Source organism: Gobio gobio (assembly GCF_949357685.1).
Source record: "Gobio gobio genome assembly, chromosome: 8".
NCBI classification, from domain to species: Eukaryota; Metazoa; Chordata; class Actinopteri; order Cypriniformes; family Gobionidae; genus Gobio; species Gobio gobio.
Window position 1 is genome coordinate 29943961 of NC_137114.1, and position 17886 is coordinate 29961846.

The 17886-nt window shown below is 37.7% G+C and overlaps 1 protein-coding gene across 2 annotated transcripts in view; it reads left to right on the top strand.

Annotated features, from left to right (window-relative positions):
• Nucleotides 1-1904, top strand: part of brip1 (BRCA1 interacting helicase 1) — a 41009-nt gene extending 39105 nt beyond the window's left edge. For both annotated transcript variants that reach the window (XM_079823522.1, XM_079823523.1), the window contains one exon: nucleotides 964-1904. In XM_079823522.1, coding sequence (XP_079679648.1) covers nucleotides 964-1730 — 767 coding nt within the window. In that variant the 3' untranslated portion in view covers nucleotides 1731-1904. The remainder of the gene's footprint in view (nucleotides 1-963) is intronic.
• The last annotated feature ends 15982 nt before the right edge of the window (nucleotides 1905-17886 follow it).

The window sequence follows — 17886 nt, forward strand, 5'->3', positions numbered from 1 at the left end:
CGCACAACACATTTTTTTCCCCATCCCAAATCTCCCATTCACTATATACACTACAGTAATGTTACAATTTATATTTCAATTTATATATTTTTTAACTTTATATTCTTGAAAGATTCCTGAAGAAATGTTTTATGGTTTCCACAAAAATATGCAACACGTCTGTTTTCAGCATTGATAATAATAAGAAATGTTTTTTGGACACCACATTAGAATGATTTCTGAAGGATTATGTGGCACTGAAGACTGGAGCAATGGCTCATGGAATTCAGTTTTGTCATCACATGATATATTACATTTTAAAATAGTATCAACTAAATGCAGCTTTGGTAAGAATAAGAGGCCCAAAACTTTTGAAAGGTAATGTATGCAAACAACTAGCCAGTACAGTCTTCAGCATTTCTCCTTTAGTTTTCCACAGAACTATAAAAACGTATTTAGAACAATATGAGGGTGAGTCAAAAATGACAAAATAAATTTTTGGGTCAACTATTCCTTTAACGTTGTGGGAATCTTCAGTTAAAACCATCTGGTAAGTGAGCGTGAGTTTCTGTGGTAAGTACATGTATGCATGTGTACTGTACATGCTCTTCACTCCTCATTACCCCGGTCAGACTCTGTGGCCCCTGACTGACTGAACATCATTGGGATGAGCAGATGTCTGACTGTTGCTTTTAATGCAATCCCTTTGATCTTTGTTTGTGGTAGATTGATTGTGAGAATTTGCGCACACTTGAGAACAAATCAGGGACTCCACTCATTCAGACACACAAACCATATTGAAGACCCAAAACTAAAGCCCACACAATTATAGAGCTCCACCACTTAATCAAAGTTAGCTACCAAACAAGTTTTGTCTGTGGGACAATGCTGACTATAGTGTTTTAACCAAAGATTCTGCTTTGAGGTGTACCCAAGAGTTTTATATAATTGTCACTCAGATGTCTTTGTGTCTGTCTGTTTCAGCAGGTGACCAAAAGAATATACAGCATCCATCTGAAACAAACGCATTGCCAAGCAGAGAACGTAATGTCCACAGAACAGCATGGCCTGCAGGCTATCTCTTCTCCTCTCCAGTCAGTAGCCAATTCAAGACTTCTATTTTTCAATCTGAGCATGATAGGAATTCAGCGAACAACAAGCGAGTTCAGCAGGAACTTATTCCTGTGGTTCCTCTGGCACCAAAGAACCCAAAAAATTACCTAAATGACAGCTCACTTGAACCTCAACTTCAGCAGCTCTTTGTGATCCCTAACTCAACCTTAAAGCAGAACACCAGTGGAATGGACCTTGATGTCACTGAAGAGGATGAACAAAGTATCTTCTACAGCCCTGAGCTGTTTGAAGGAGACGGGGAAGAGAAAGAAGAGACTACTGAGGTGGAAAAATGTCCTGCAGAAGTCAGCCATCCTCCTGCTAACAGCACAGCCAGCATTCTTTTGGAGGATCTGTTTGGTTTAGAGGAGGGAAAGAGGACATTGTCAGAAGACCTTGTGAGCAGCACTGTCCCAGACAACACATTATTACAGGATAGTACAGAGCAGACAGGTTTAAACTGTGACTTTGAGAATGTGCCTGCCTCACAAAATGTCGCCAGCAGTAGTCGGTCACGTAGACTATCCAGATCTAGGCAGAAAATGCCCAGCACATCAGCAGCATCAGGTAAACTCACCAACTATTTTAAATTTGTGCCCCCAACCAGCCAACCTTGCATCATTACAATTGACGACTGATACAGCTTTGTGTTTCTTTTTTTTTTATTAATTAGTATTGTCTTATTTGGTGTAATAATGTGCATTTTATCCAACCCCCAAAAACAAAACACATGTCTGCTGATCTGTCTTTAATATGCTCCAAAATATATGTGTATCTTTTATAAGGATTATTAAAAATAAGTGACAAGCACATCCTCGACTCTGTAACGTGATGTCTTGACCGGTTTGATTTTAATGAGATGTACTGTGCTATGGCAGCTTAAAACTGGAAGGAGGTGCAGGGAGGGGTTTACATGGCCGATTTCACTTGGCTGAGAGGTTCTGCATTTTTACTTAGAAATTACAAGCCAGTAAAATTTTATTTGCGTGAACTTTGGAAATAAACGGGGGCAGCTGTGTAGTGCTGGGTGTCCGGGGCGCCAAGAGCAGACGAGTCTGTAAACAGGCACAGGAAGCGGCTTCTTTCTGTCTCCCTCTCACTAACAGCTCGAAGAAATGACATCATGTGAATAATTGTCACATAAGCACACAATTAACAATGCATTGAACAAGACAATTTATACAGTAAAATATTTAAAGTGATCATTAAAAATGTTATGATTGTCAATATTAATAGTAATAATTGACATATTAGCAGTAATACTAGTAGTATATGATTTATAGTTTATTCTAATTAGTCAATTAAATATTTTATTTAAAATTATAATATTTTTTTTTGAATGCGTGTTCAGGGCTTTTATACTTATACTTTTACTTTTATACTTAGTTTTTTCTTTTTAACAGCATTTTCTTACTCTTTCCTCTCTCCTTCTGTTTCCACAACTTCAAATAACAATGATCAAGCTATTATTATTATTATTGTTGATGTTGTTGTTATTATTAATAATAAATATAAATATATATATATCTGACAGTAACCAATTGGACAAGCATACATTTATAATAAATTAGCATCATAATTCTGTCTATCTGTTAGGATAGCTATAAAAATGTTTCTTAGTATTTTAATAAATAGGACTGTATGTGGTTACAGTTTTTGTTCCACATACAATCACAGCTGAAAAACAATGCATTTATAATTTTTTTACTGGCTGCAATATTTTAATACTCTTACTGTAATAAAAATGACTTGAATATGTTATTCCTCACATTACTTTCCAAGGAACGTATTAAATTAGATTTTTTTCTGAGACTTTGCACAGTTAGGGGTTGGGGGCTCTGGCAAATTAACCCCCATTAGCCTGACAAGATTTGTCTCGTTAGAGGGGCTTAAACAGAAACACCGTTAATGTGGGGGCCATAGAATACATTTTATTAAAGCTCATCCCTCTTCATCTGCCCTGTGCAGAGGCAGCCAGTTCGTTATTGTAATTGCATGGCGGGCTGAGACCGACCCATTAGTATCAATCTGAATAAGGATGCTAAAGGCTAAGGAGTGAGAATGTGTGTAGATCAAGACGTCCTAATAAGCTGTCTGCAGCCACGCAAGCCTACGAAACAGTTGGACCCTGCCCCAACTAGCCATTTATTAAACTAATAAATTTAATTGAATTAGCCTAATTCAGCCCTTCTCTGTCCACAATCAGTTAAATGTTTATTTGAATCAGAGCAATGCTCTGTAAGAAGGTTTGTTCCACTGTTTTAAGCATTATTGTATTCAGGCATTATAATTTCTCAATGCTCATTCTAAAGGTGCATGTGCTTGAATTCAGCAGGTCAAAGTTCAAACGCAAGGATCAGGGAGAAAGTGCCAGTGAAGTGCCAAGCTCAAAATCCACACAAAACTAGTTCAAGGCCTCCAACTTCAGTCAAACCACAGCTAAACCAGAACACGAGAGGCCATATCCTGAATAGAAAGGTGACAAAGCTCACAGATAGAGGTAACCAGCAGGAACTAAGACAAGATGAGGGTTTTGGACAGGAAAACTCTAGCAGTGTACAAGGTGTAGTCCTCCACAACCAATTCAGCCATGCCAGAACAAATGCCATTTTAGTGCCACTACATGGAGCCAAACGAAGAGATTCAGTCAGACACCCAACCCAGAGACGCTCGGGGTATCATGGGTCATCAGAGGTCTCATCTGCAGAGAGGTTAGAGAGGGAGAGAAGAACCACTGGCACTTGTATAACAGTCAAACCTTTGCCTCCTATATCTGTAGCGGGACAGAATGACAGCTTAGAGACTCAAACGGGTAGGACAATCTGCTTATATGTCCTTAAATTCTATGTACTAATTCGTTTCTTAATATTTAGTGTTGTTTCTATGAACAGGTATCAAAGTGCAGAGATCATATCTGAGGAAGAACAGACAGCCAAAGAAGCTTAAAATGGCACATGAGAACAGACATTCTCAAACACAGAGGTTAGCCAAATGTTGGCAGTGTGCAGTGGATGCTCAGTGGTTGAATTTTCCCTCTGTGAAATAGGGCCTTTCTCTTCCAGCGGTTATCCAGTCCATCTGTTTTTGTGACTGAACTTGATCTCGAGTTCTTTGACCAAGGTAAGTGAAACTAGGGTATGATGAATATTGCCAAAACATAACACTCCACTCCAGTGATGGCAAAGCGGATTTCAGCATAATTACTCCAGTTTTCAGTGTCACATGATTTTTCAGAAATCATTCTATGCTAATTTGGTAGTCAAGAAACATTTTGTATCATTATAAATGTTAAAAACAGTTTTAATATTTTTGTAGAAATAGATATACATGTTGAGGATTATTTTTTGTCAAGAAAAGTTCCAAAGAACAGCTTTTATTTTAAATAGAATATTTTTTGTAGCAATGTAAAAGTCTAATTTAATCCATCCTTGCTGAGTAAAATATGTGTTCCTTTAAAAAGTGAAAGAAAGAAGTCTTACTGACCCCAAACCTTTGAAAAGTAGTCTACATCTTGTAAACTGTTTGGTTTGTTCTCAGATAACCACATCCAAGTGTGACGCACCTTTAGTGTCCCATTGGGGTGTGGTCTTTGCTGCTACTTGTGTAAAGGCTAACACTTATTTGTGTGGTTATTTCAGGTGAAAGCTCATAGATGAATGCACACGGTCCTTTTCTCTGTGTTTCATGTTTTTGTGAACAGGGTACAGGCATAAATGTCCACCGTGCACTTGTACGTCGCCATATGGAACAAATTCTTCAATTTGGAGAAAAATCCTTATTGATTTGGAAGTCCTTGAGCCTTAATTAAACCAGAACCAGACAGGTACTTAGACACAAAAAAAGAAGCCATGGAAAGGAACTCAAAACATGCCATTATAATTTTAAAGTGTTTTTCTATTAGAGATCTTGTCCAATAATTGAGTAAATCAATTAATACCCTGTGAAATATTGATCAGAATTATACAAGAAGGGCTTATTGGTGTTGTTGTCATATGCTGCACCTGTTCATGAACATACGTTTATTGATCCACAAAGTCTGCAGTTAGTCACGGCTTTAAATGTGTGTGATGTGTCTGGACTCAGATGACCCATCTGAGGTCAGATTTAATAGTGTCAAAAGACATTTATTTAAAATTCTTCAATCTTTCAAATGTTTGTGGAATATTAAGCAGCACAACTGTTTTCAGCATTGATAATAATAATTTTTGAGCACCAAATCAGTATATTAGAATGATTTTTGAAGGATCATGTGATTTCAAAATCGTTAAAAAATAATTTCAAAATCATAAATTCTAATAAAATTTTAATGCGTTTTTGGAAGAAAGAAAAAATGCAGCCTTGATGAGCATAAGAGCCTGTAACTATTTTATTTTATAGACGATTATATATAAATTCTATGCTATGTTCAGGGGCGCCGCTAGCAATTTTGGGCCCTATGAAAGAATATGAGGTTGGGGCCCCCCCTAACACACCCATTCTGCACCAAACATACAAGCCAAGCTAGCTATCCAAAATCTAATACTGACCTATTACTCGAGCTTGCTCATTCCGCTCAGCGCTGCTCGCTCTCGCTCATCCCAGAATGCACATTGTGTTGGTTCAAAAATATGTGAAATAAGTAGGGCTGTCCCCGACTAAAGTTTTTTATATGATAGTTGTTCATTTAAGCCATTCGTTGACTAAGCACTTTTATTAATTTAATTACATAAATATGAGAGAATTCTAAACCCGAGCGTTTACGTATTCATATATTACCGTAATGATTAGGCTACCGATATAATAGGCTATTATTATCCCCACTCAAGCGCACGCATTAAGCTTGCCACAAAGAACCGGCAAAAGTATTGATTATGAATGTGTCAAAAATAGCAAGGAGACATTTTAATTGTATGACACAGAAAACTCTAGAGTTTATTAATAATGTCGGCTGACGGTGCTGACTCGCCATCTCCGCAGTAGTGGACGCCAAGAGAGAAATGCACATTTCATTACATAATCAGAGAGTAGCCTATGTCTTTTCATTTTGAATTGTTTCGTTTAAAAGTAGACATTTTAAGCAACATATTTCTCATGTCTGTGTGACGCGCTCCGTTCAAATGCAATGCTATTAATGTCGCTGACGCCTCCATGTCACGATTATATTGACTACTATATGTCCTTATTGTTTATTAAATCCAGCCAATTGGTTTATGAAACATTGATTAAAATTAAGATAAAAAGAAAGAAAGACTTTCTAGAAAACTAAATTCAATACTGGCTTAAAAAATCCATGTCCCCAGACATATGCGCATCTGATTATGTAGCCTTACTCATGCTGCTCACTTTTCATAATCAACATATGAAATTAAAATATAATAATATTTAAACATAGCCTAACTATGAAACTAAATAGGCTGCGTTTTCTTTAACCCATGGCCGACGAGGGCACCGGCGCATTATGATGGATCTTTTCCTTTATGTGGAAACAACTCACAATACTCCATCATTTTTGGCCATACAGTTAAGTGCAAGACACAATAAACCAGCAGCCATATCACCCTGACGCCCAAGACTGGTTTCCCACTGAAGCTAAGCAGGGCTGAGCCTGGTTAGTACCTGGATGGGAGACCAACTGGGAAAACCAGGTAGCTGCTGGTAGAGGTGTTAGTGAGGCCAGCAGGGGGTGCTCACCCTGTGGTCTGTGTGGGTCCTAACACCCCAGTATAGTGATTGGGACACTATACTGTAACAAGCACCGTCCTTCGGATGAGACGTTAAACCGAGGTCCTGACTCTCTGTGGTCATTAAAAATCCCAGGATGTCCTTCGATAAAGAGTAGGGGTGTAACCCCGGCATCCTGGCCAAATTTGCCCATTGGCCCCTCTCCATCATGGCCTCCTAATCATCCCCATATACAGATTGGCTTCATCACTCTGTCTCCTCTCCACCAATCAGCTGGTGTGTGGTGGGCGTTCTGGCGCAATATGGCTGCCGTCGCATCATCCAGGTGGATGCTGCACATTGGTGGTGGTTGAGGAGAATCCCCCTTCTATATGTAAAGCGCTTTGAGTGCCTAGAAAAGCGCTATATAAATGTAACAAATTATAATTATAAACTATAAACTGTCTACTTTTATTTGTGTACACTCACAATAACAACAAAGGCCGTTGATTCTGGGAACAGATTATTTTGCACTCCAAATGCTGTCTTCATTTCAAAAATATATTTTGTTTTTTAGACGCAAAGTTTTTCATTTCAAAAGCATTTCTAAATTCAGTTTATATTTCCAACAAACGAAATTCCGAGCCAAAATAACAAAGTGGTAAAAAAAAACTGAGTTGCTCTGTATGTGGCAATGCATCACTATAACCTGCCGTTCTAAAAAGTCGATCATTCATTAAAGATGGCATGGTATGTTTGGACAGAAGATGAGACAAAGTTCTTTATTAAACTCATAAAAGACAATAGAATAGAAAATACCACAATTTATCAAGACCTTGAAGCAGATAAGAGGGAGAAACACCCAGAAACCGCTCAAGTATACGGTGCTTTCCTTGCCATCAGTGCTTGGATAACACGCACGTCTCCTTCAGTGCAGTGGCTGGGATATACATAAACCTAACAACATACGTAGCATAATTTTTGGAATGACTTCACGAGAGGAAAAAAATAGTTAGTCACATAACATCAGTTAATGGGAACGGCGTCATTTCACAATATTTTTTTTATTGACTTTTAGAAAATATCGCAAAAGTGTTCAAAAAGTGCAATCTGTAATGGAAACGCGGCTACTGATGAGTGCGCTAAGGCAGGACCAAATCATTTCATGCAGATATGGGGGATGTTTACCTTTTGGTCAATGGGAATATTTAACTTTTATTGCCAAAATAAGTAAAAACGAAGACATCATTAGTTTTATTATTATTTGAAATATACTCAATGATGATGGTTTATATAGTGTATAATATAATACAAATTTTAAATGAGTTTTTACCTATTTGTTGGGGCCCCTGTCAGTCCCCTGTCACTCTTAAATTAGAAATGAAACAAAAACAATGATTTTGAATGCTAACTTTGGTGTACACTATGAAAATGAATGAAGATTTACTTTAAATGAGCATTTAACTGTGTTATGAAATGATTTGTGTTTTTAAAAAATAACTTTAAGTGAGCATTAGGCAAAAACAAAGGAAATCTAAAAATAGCCTTTAATAATATCTCGTATCAGCCGATATCCATTATGGTGTGATATACTACTGTGCAGCCCTATTTTAAGTATATTTTAGCCAAGTATATTTTAACTATTATATAAGTGTTATTTTAGTGTCACCTTGCATTGTTAATGCAAATTCTGTTACACTTTAAAAAGACACTTGAGAATTCTGGTTTTGCTTAGTTTTGTTTAATGTATGGAAAAGTTGCTGCACATGTGGAATACGTCCTATTTACATCACAGTCCACCACCTGTTTTAAACTTATGCTGCAGTCACAAACTTATGCTACAGTGCATACGCTGTAGCATGGGCCCGGCACACTCCCCAGAGGTGACATCCCATCATTCTCATGGCCACCATCGCACCATGTTAATCACATCTCCCGTTGGTGTGTAATGGAGGTTTCATCTGCTGCTGGCAATGTAATCACTGCTGTTTTGATACCGCTGGCCCATTTATTTATTTATTTTTTTTTTTTTTCTTGGCCTTTTGTCTTTTCCTCAGAGCAGAGCCTGACAGCTCTCAAAGGTGTTAGCCTCAGCCATTACCCCTCAACGCCGTCCAAACTTTAATTCATAATGGCCGAGGACATTGAGGGCATATTAAATAATTGGCCATTATTCACAGCCATAGGGAGCTTGGCGCACATGGCGTAGTTTGGTGGTTTTTAATGTGGGGAAGAAAGGTTGACAGACCCTGACCCCATTACGGAGGTTAATGTTATATTTGTAATTAAACTGGATCATTTTGTCTCGTGAGAGGAAATTATCACGCTTCACAGAGTATAAAATGTGATCATTCAGAGCAGAGTTTTTCACTTCATTGCTCTTTGGATGAAACAAAAGAAAACGTTGCTTAGTTAATTTGCCAAATGACTAGGCCTTTTTCATATTGTATATTTTAATAACTTTTTTAATATTTTGGTGTGGCTTTAGGAATATGTTTTAAACATTAACTTCATACATTTTAATTTATGTGGACAGTGCCTTTGTTACAGAATCCACATCGACTTAAAGATTGTCTGTACAAGATCAGTTGACTCTCACCTTGTTCTGATCTTTAATATGAGAAGTACTCTTGGATATTATATTAAAAGGTAAACACAATGAACTTTACATGAATACAAAGGTTTAGTGCTGTACTTGAGGCAGCGTGTCCCCAAAGCTGTTAGCCAGAAGCTGTAATAGCATTGTTAGGGACAGAAGGTGGGGTGACGTTATAACTGCTTGTGTTTTGGGTTTGGGTGCTTTAACTAGGAGTGGCTTGTGGACAGGTGGTTGCCTAGTCACTGAATGTTTGTTGCTGTGGCAACAGTCTGCACCAGTCTTGATAAATCCGCTTCTTTTCTTTTTTAAGTGGGATGCGACTAGGCAGGTGAGGGGTAATCTATAATGTAATGGATAGCTAATCCTCATTTTGGTTAATCTGTCTGTCATGTTACCATCTTGTGCTGGCTTTGATGCCAGTTTTTACAGCCCAGAATCAGAATAAAAACTCTTATGGGCTGAAGAGGCTCTTAGACCTTTAATCTCTGGCAATAATTGGCTCATGAGCAGACAAAGGTATTAAGGAACTCTTGAACAATAAATCTAACATGCCTCGCATCTTTGGTCTTTAAAACTATAACAGTTTAAATTATTATAAATGTTTGTTTTAAGTATGGGCACAAGCTATAAAACAGTTTCATTTACAGAAATGTGTCGTTTCCAACATTTAATTGTCAAGTCTTATAGGCTCTAAAGGCGCTGTTGGCCGGTTCTGATCATCTTAGTTCCTAAACATCTCCCCCTCAACCTGTCTGCAGACACAGCTGTCAAATCTTGGCTTGTGTTAAAGTTTTGGAGCTCCTTGAACAATAAACCCGGATTTCTTTCAGAGGTTTATTCAGAATTAAACACTTAATCTGAATTAACGGTTTGATAAGTAGACTGATCTGAGTATAGACATTCTTTGTTATGGTTCATCCTCTGTTGTTTACTTAAAGTAAAGTAAAGCTTTTTATTTTTTGGTTTGTAATCTGTTAAACCATTCAGGCCACTTGTCAGTTAGGTGATTGAGTTTTACCTGACGTGTTATAGCCTAAATATCAAAGTATTAGTTTCTCTTTGTTGTACTGTGTTGCATATTTTATTTATGCATTTCATTTTTGCTTTTATTTATTTTATTTAATGTGGTTCATATCTTTTTTTTATAGACATAATATTTCCAGTACATATATCTGATGCTTATTATTTCCATATTCATGTACATGGTAGTGAATGGCTCTTTCGTGTATTTTTAAGAGCTGGAGTGGCCATTAGTTTAATCAATCAAAAGACTTGGGACTTATTTGGTAAATCCCTATTGTCATTTCCATTTGGTAGGAAATTGATTTCTTAATTATGAGAAAGTAATCATGAGTTGTTTAATTAATACAGTTAAACATTGCTGTTGAAACATCAGTGAATCAATAAAATTGACTTTTTAATAGAGATGCTGATGGACCTTATATTGAACCAGACAGCCTTCTTCTGGGGGGGGGGGGGGGGGTATCTGGACTCTAGCCTGTCAGTGCTTCAGTAAGGCCCTGTTTGCACCTGGTATTTAGAGACACCTAAATACAGGTGTAAACGTGGTCTAAAACATTTAGAGCTTGTCCACTTCCTGAAGTAGTTTAAAACACTTTTGACTGGATTGCTTTTTCAGAGTGTAGACGTTCACGTGGTCGAATGCGTTCAAACAGCCATAAAAGACTGCCTACAAGGGTTGCCACCCGTCCCGTGAAATTCGGAATCATCCCATATTTACAAGCAAAATTATGCATCCTGTATTGTCCTGTATTTTAGGATCTTGCAGTGTGGAGAATACTTACAGCAAATATAAAGAAATCAATTTCACAATAAGTAGTACAGAAGCTCATTTGCACGTGATTGCGTTTTAGCGGCTTTGTTGCCATAGCGACGGAGTCTTGAGAACATGCACTTTATTTTAAAAATATATTTGGATAAAAATGGGACAAATAATTACATAAGTGATTACTGGTTCAGAATGACTGCTTAAAGGGACAGTTCACCCAAAAATTAAAATTCTGTCATTTACTCACCCTCAAGTTGTTCCATACCAGTATAAGTTTCTTTATGTTGAACACATAGGAAGATACATTCCTACTATGGAAGTCAATGGTGCCCTCAAAGCAGCCTGGTTACAAACTTTCTTCAAAATATCTTCTTTTGTGTTCAGCTGAACAAAGAAACTCATACAGGTTTGGAACATCATGAGGGTGAGGATGACAGAATTTTCATTTTTGGGTGAACTACCGCTTAAAGTGCACCAAATAGGCAACTAAAGAGTTCTTTAGAAATAAATAAAATGATAATAAAATGTAAAATAATATAAAATGTGTTCTGCTGCAAGTTCACATACTTGATCTCATGTTTTCTTATGGTTATTGTTGAGCTGTCATATTGTCATTGGGGGTCTGGGTGTCATGAATGGGTGTCCCTTATTTTGCCACACTGAAGGTGGCAATCCTGTCGCCTACTGACCTATTGCATAAACATTATGAGAAACACGCTAACCAGACAAGATTTAAACTTCGTCGGCTCAAGACCCAGGTGAGTCACGCACTCACCCTGTTTGGCGTGATCTTGTGGCTGCTGAAACGAGAGCTCTCTGTATGTTTTTCCATCGTCTCCGGTCACGTTCTTATGTAAATGGTGCAAGCTTGTTTTGTCAAAAAAAAAACCATACATTTTTCCCACCTATAGACCCTCCCCTCGAACAAATCAGGAGTTTTTGAAAGTGGACAAAAGAGACAGATTAAGAGACCGCAGGTGTGAACGGGATATGTGTCTGCCTAGTCTACTTGTGATCTGATCTTAATGCCAGGTGTAAGAGAGTTATGTAAATCAGCAATGTAATACATTTTTTGACTTTATACATACTTTTTCTTCTCTAGTCACTGTGTTTTAAACCCTTTTGGAACTAACTAAATCCTAATAGGCAGGCAGACCGTTGCCTAGATTGAACAGAGACTTGTTGAAACAAATTCTTTCTGTGTGATTAAGGTAAAGGCACTGTCTGGTAAAGAGCCACAGACAACAGCAAATCAGCCAGACAATGGATAACAGCCTCTCGTTGTCCTGTTTTGCAGTGGTATTGCTAGACTGCTCATATATTACCTCACATTCCCCTTGTTTTGTGATGTAGGTGCCTATAAAGTTGTCTGATTCCACCATGTGTTTTTGATTTCGCTGAAGGCTCTGTGTATGGCTTGTGAAGTTCACTTCTCTGGGAGAAATGTCTCCTCAGTGCTGATCATAGCGGGGATTACCTGAGCTATGAGCTTTTGTGGTCTTCATGCCATGCTATAAGACCCAACGCGGGCTCCTATTGGAGGAGAGAGCACTCCTTCCTGCCCAAGGTGCTAAATAACCATGCTCTTGAGGGTCTGTCTCCTACCTCACTAAAGAATGTTGAGGGGCTAAATGTGATTTCCTTGCTGAGTTTGAAGGTAAATCAGTGACTCACTGCCTTTTTGGTAGATGTTTCATGCTGTTAGTGATTTGCTGTCGTCTAAATGCTGCAGACAAGCTATTTTGTTTGATATTGTGTGATTAAATTTAATATGAGGCCCATGTTCTTTCTCTCCTATTCAGCTGTGTGTGTATATGTTTATCTTTGTTTGGATCTTTGTTAAAATACCGGTCCTTCATTATTTGTCTTGTTTGTACGGCATTGCTGGCATTTTTCAGTGTAAGTTGCAGTGTACTGTTCTGGATGGTTCTGGAGTGCAGTAAGACAAACACACAACCTTTCAGAGGATTTCTAGTTTAACTGCCAAATGGCTTTATGCACATGCGACTTCCACAGGCTTCTACCTTATTTGAACACCCATATCTACATATTGAACCTATATCTTTTTTTGTTTATTTACTAAATATTTTGACAAATCTGATACAGACTTACCAATACATTTAGTTCAGTACATTTTGATTTCACAACTATATTCAACATTGTTCATGGTTTAATTAGAAAAGAATATGTTTTTACAACAATTTCTACTAAATTAACATATTTTAGAGTTTGGCATATCTTGAAAAATGTGTAAAACTCCATAGGCATTTTTATGATATTTTATGATAAATAAAAGGCAGCAGCTATTTACACTAAGTGCAAATAGATTATATAGATTCTAAGTGAAAATAGCATATTTTCTTAGCAATAGATGCTATTTACTCTGTGCAAATAGTGATATATTCTATTTACACTACAGTGGGGAGAACAAGTATTTGATACACTGCCTATTTTCCAGGTTTGCCCACTTACAAAGCATGTAGAAGTCTGTTATTTTTTATCATAGGTACTCTTCAACTGTGAGTGACGAAATCAAAAAAAAATGATGATTTTAAGTAATTAATTTGCATTTTATTGCATGACATAAGTATTTGATACATCAGAAAAGCAGAACTTAATATTTGATACAGAAACCTTTGTTTGCAATTACAGAGATCACACGTTTCCTGTAGTTCTTGACCAGGTTTGCGCACACTGCAGCAGGGATTTTGGCCCACTTCCCCATACAGACCTTCTCCAGATCCTTCAGGTTTCGGGGCTGTCGCTGGGCAATACAGACTTTCAGCTCCCTCCAAAGATTTTCTATTGGGTTCAGGTCTGGAGACTGGCTAGGCCACTCCAGGACCTTGAGATGCTTCTTAAAGTGCCACTCCTTTGCCCTGGCTGTGTGTTTCGGGTCATTGTCATGCTGGAAGACCCAGCCATGACCCATCTTCAATGCTCTTACTGAGGGAAGGAGGTTTTTGGTCAAGATCTCGCGATACATGGCCCCATCCATCCTCCCCTCAATACTGTGCAGTCGTCCTGTCCCCTTTGCAGAAAAGCATCTCCAAAGAATGATGTTTCCACCTCCATGCTTCACCGTTGGGATGGTGTTCTTGGGGTTGTACTCATCCTTCTTCTTCCTCCAAACACGGCGAGTGGAGTTTAGACCAAAAAGCTCTATTTTTGTCTCATCAGACCACATGACCTTCTCCCATTCCACCTCTGGATCATCCAGATGGTAATTGGCAAACTTCAGACAGGCCTGGACATGCGCTGGCTTGAGCAGGGGGACCTTGTGTGCGCTGCAGGATTTTAATCCATGACGGCGTAGAGTGTTACTAATGGTTTTCTTTGAGACTGTGGGCCCAGCTCTCTTCAAGTCATTGACCAGGTCCTTCCGTGTAGTTCTGGGCTGATCCCTCACCTTCCTCATGATCATTGATGCCCCACGAGGTGAGATCTTGCATGGTGCCCCAGACGAGGGAGATTAACCGTCATCTTGAACTTCTTCCATTTTCTAATAATTTTGCCAACAGTTGTTGCCTTCTCACCAAGCTGCTTGCCTATTGTCCTGTAGCCCATCCCGGCCTTGTGCAGGTCTACAATTTTATCCCTGATGTCCTTACACAGCTCTCTGGTCTTGGCCATTGTGGAGAGGTTTGAGTCTGTTTGATTGAGTGTGTGGTCAGGTGTCTTTTATACAGGTAACGAGTTCAAACAGGTGCAATTAATACAGGTAATGAGTGGAGAACAGGAGGGCTTCTTAAAGAAAAACTAACAGGTCTGTGAGAGCCGGAATTCTTACTGTTTGTTAGGTGATCAAATACTTATGTCATGCAATAAAATGCTAATTAATTATTTAAAAATCATACAATTTGATCTTCTGGATTTTTGTTTTAGATTCACAGTTGAGCAGTACCTATGATAAAAATTACAGACCTCTACATGCTTTGTAAACCTGCAAAATCGGCAGTGTACCAAATCTTGTTCTCCCCACTGTAAGTGACAATAGCAGAATTTTCTTATCGATGCTATTTACACTAAGTGAACTAGCAAAATAAATACTCAATCAATACTTTTATTATTATTAAACATCTTGTTAGGCACTTTATTTCCACTTTTCAGAAAATTTTCTTAATTTTTATTGAAAGTAAATGCCTTTCCGATGTAATGGGGAAAAAGGAGAAGAGTGAGTTCGGCCAAAGGCGGATTTGATCGCGTCAAAAACTAGTTCCGTGAGCCTTACGCTCTACTCACTACGCCACTGAAGACGTTGAAATACGCATGGAAATACCAGGCATTGTTGGGCGGAACTAGTGTACATAGCGCTTGCCAACAAGGCGTGCTGTTTGCACTTGGTGTAAAAAAAAAATCCCAGTGAAATTAAATAAGCTTTAATTAATTTCGCTGCCTTATGTTCCAAAGGGAACAAATAATTTTACATGACTTTCCACATCTAGAAATCATACTTTTCAAATTAGGTTACCTAATTTTTTTATTCAGGTTTTTCCAAGTCATGTTTTTTTAATGTCTGTCTTGAAAGACAAAAAAAACAGTTATTGGAGGGGTTAATTACAATAATAAATATTTTTGTTGTACTTTGGATACAATTTGGTTTATTTAAGGAGTGGTTGAGAACCAGTTTTTGGCAAAGTTTATATTAACGTTTATAATACACTGTACAATAAGGTTCTATACATAAGAACTATTTAATGTAATTATTCATGCAAAATAACTATTGCTTCTTTTTTGCATAGTTTTTTAATCCTTGTTAATGTTAATTTCTACATGAATACATTTTTAACATTTCAAGTAATTTACATTTATATTATGTATATTAACAAACATGAATTAACAAAGAACACTAATTTACTCATAAATTAACCTTAAACTAGATTAATAAATGCATTAAAAAAATGTTAGGTCATGATAACAAATGCATTATGTAATTTAAAGTGTTATGTAATAATATTAATTACATTGCCTGAGTCTCTCCCTATGGTGTCCACATATGCAAGGGTTTTTATTTTGACATGCAATGTGCCAGAGCACCATCACTAAGTAAACAGTAAGCATGTTCTTAACAAGTCGATAGGGATTTCATCAGAGAAACCAATCAATCGTCTACTGTTAAATCCAGCTGCCAGCCCCCGGAATGATGGATGCTACATCTGTTTGTAAAGGTTTGTGTGAAAAAAAAAAAATCTCCTGGCTGTGAGAGAATGCCCGGCTCCTCCTCTCTCTGGTTAAGTGTCGGAGCTTGCAAATGAGTGAAGGAAACCTAAGTGAAAACTGAATGCTTTAGAAGTGTGTATGCGCGCCTGTTAGCGCATTTGTGTGCCTCGCTAGAATGTAGGTGGTCTGTGGTTGTGTAAATATTGGAAGCTCTGAGACACAGTGTGTCAAAACACGCAGGGTTTCAAGTGCCACGCTAATGAATGGGGGCCACATGTGGAGTGCCACGGCGGTTTGTTTAAGCAAATGAACTCTGCTGACAGACATCTGCCCTAATGTGCAGGCAGAGACAGCTCCGATGCAGGATTTATACACAGACACACATACTAAGACGCACCCTTCCCCTTCGTGCCTCTGTGTCTAGAGGCGACTTCAGAGGCCTTTAAAGTGGCAGCCGAACGGCAGAGGCACTCCGTGTGCTGACAGACAGACTGTGTAAGAGACAGGGGGTGGGTGAATTATGCATGCACACTTTCACAACACTCAACACTTGCCCTGACTCATCATTACACAGTGCATAAGCATCATGAGAAAGGCAACTGTTTATTTAGCCTCTTTTGAGCACTTTTATTCCTGTTGCCTTTAATCCAGCTCAGCACGTCCCAAGATCGGTAGTGTTCGTTTTCAAATGGATGAAACCGGTTTAAGGCCTTTCAGTGCTGGGAGTTTAGCATGTGGACACAAGCCAAATGGCGCTAAATGTCTTAGGGTTTTCAAAGGATTCAATACAACAAATATGGAATGAGTTATGAAGAACTAATGAATTGTCATCGGAAGCGCGGCTGTGTAAAGAATGGCTTTCAGCGAGAATTTGAAGTGCTTTTTTGCTGAGTAGTTAGTTTACTTTTATCTTTACAACTTCATTGAACCATGTCTTGACATATCATTTTTTTTTTTTCCTATACCTTAAGTTTCTGCTGCAATACATTTTGACATTATCTTAGCCTGAATAGCTGGTACCATTTTACAATGAAGTTCAATTTGTTAACATTGGCTAATTCATTAGATAACTTGCAACAATCCTTTTAAAGCATTTATAAATCTAGCTAATATTAAATTAATAAGTCTTTTGTTTTGTGTTAAAGGATCAATATCGCATTACATTTTCAAAATTTCAATTCGTTAACTTTAGTTACTTCGTTGTATAACACTATTTTAGACTAATATCAAATACATTTTTTGTCCTTTGTCTGTATTGGCATATAAGCCATTGCTTATGTATCCCATTATAATAATTATTACAGTTTATTAAATGTAAAATGTTAAAAATGTATTCATATATGTAGATTAACATTAACAAAATGAATAAAAGCTTTATATGTGTTGTTTATTGTTAGCTCATGATGTTTAATACATTAACTAATGTAACCTGTGTTATAGAAGTTGTCAGCAAGTTACATTTTCTCACAGTAAAATTGAAGTTGACCAGAAACAGGTGTGACTCCAAAGTCAAAAAGATAAAGTACCATCACTTTTAATTCAGTATCTTCCGGCTTAATACCATGAATCACACCCAAAAAAAACAAGATGGTGTCAGAAGAGCCCC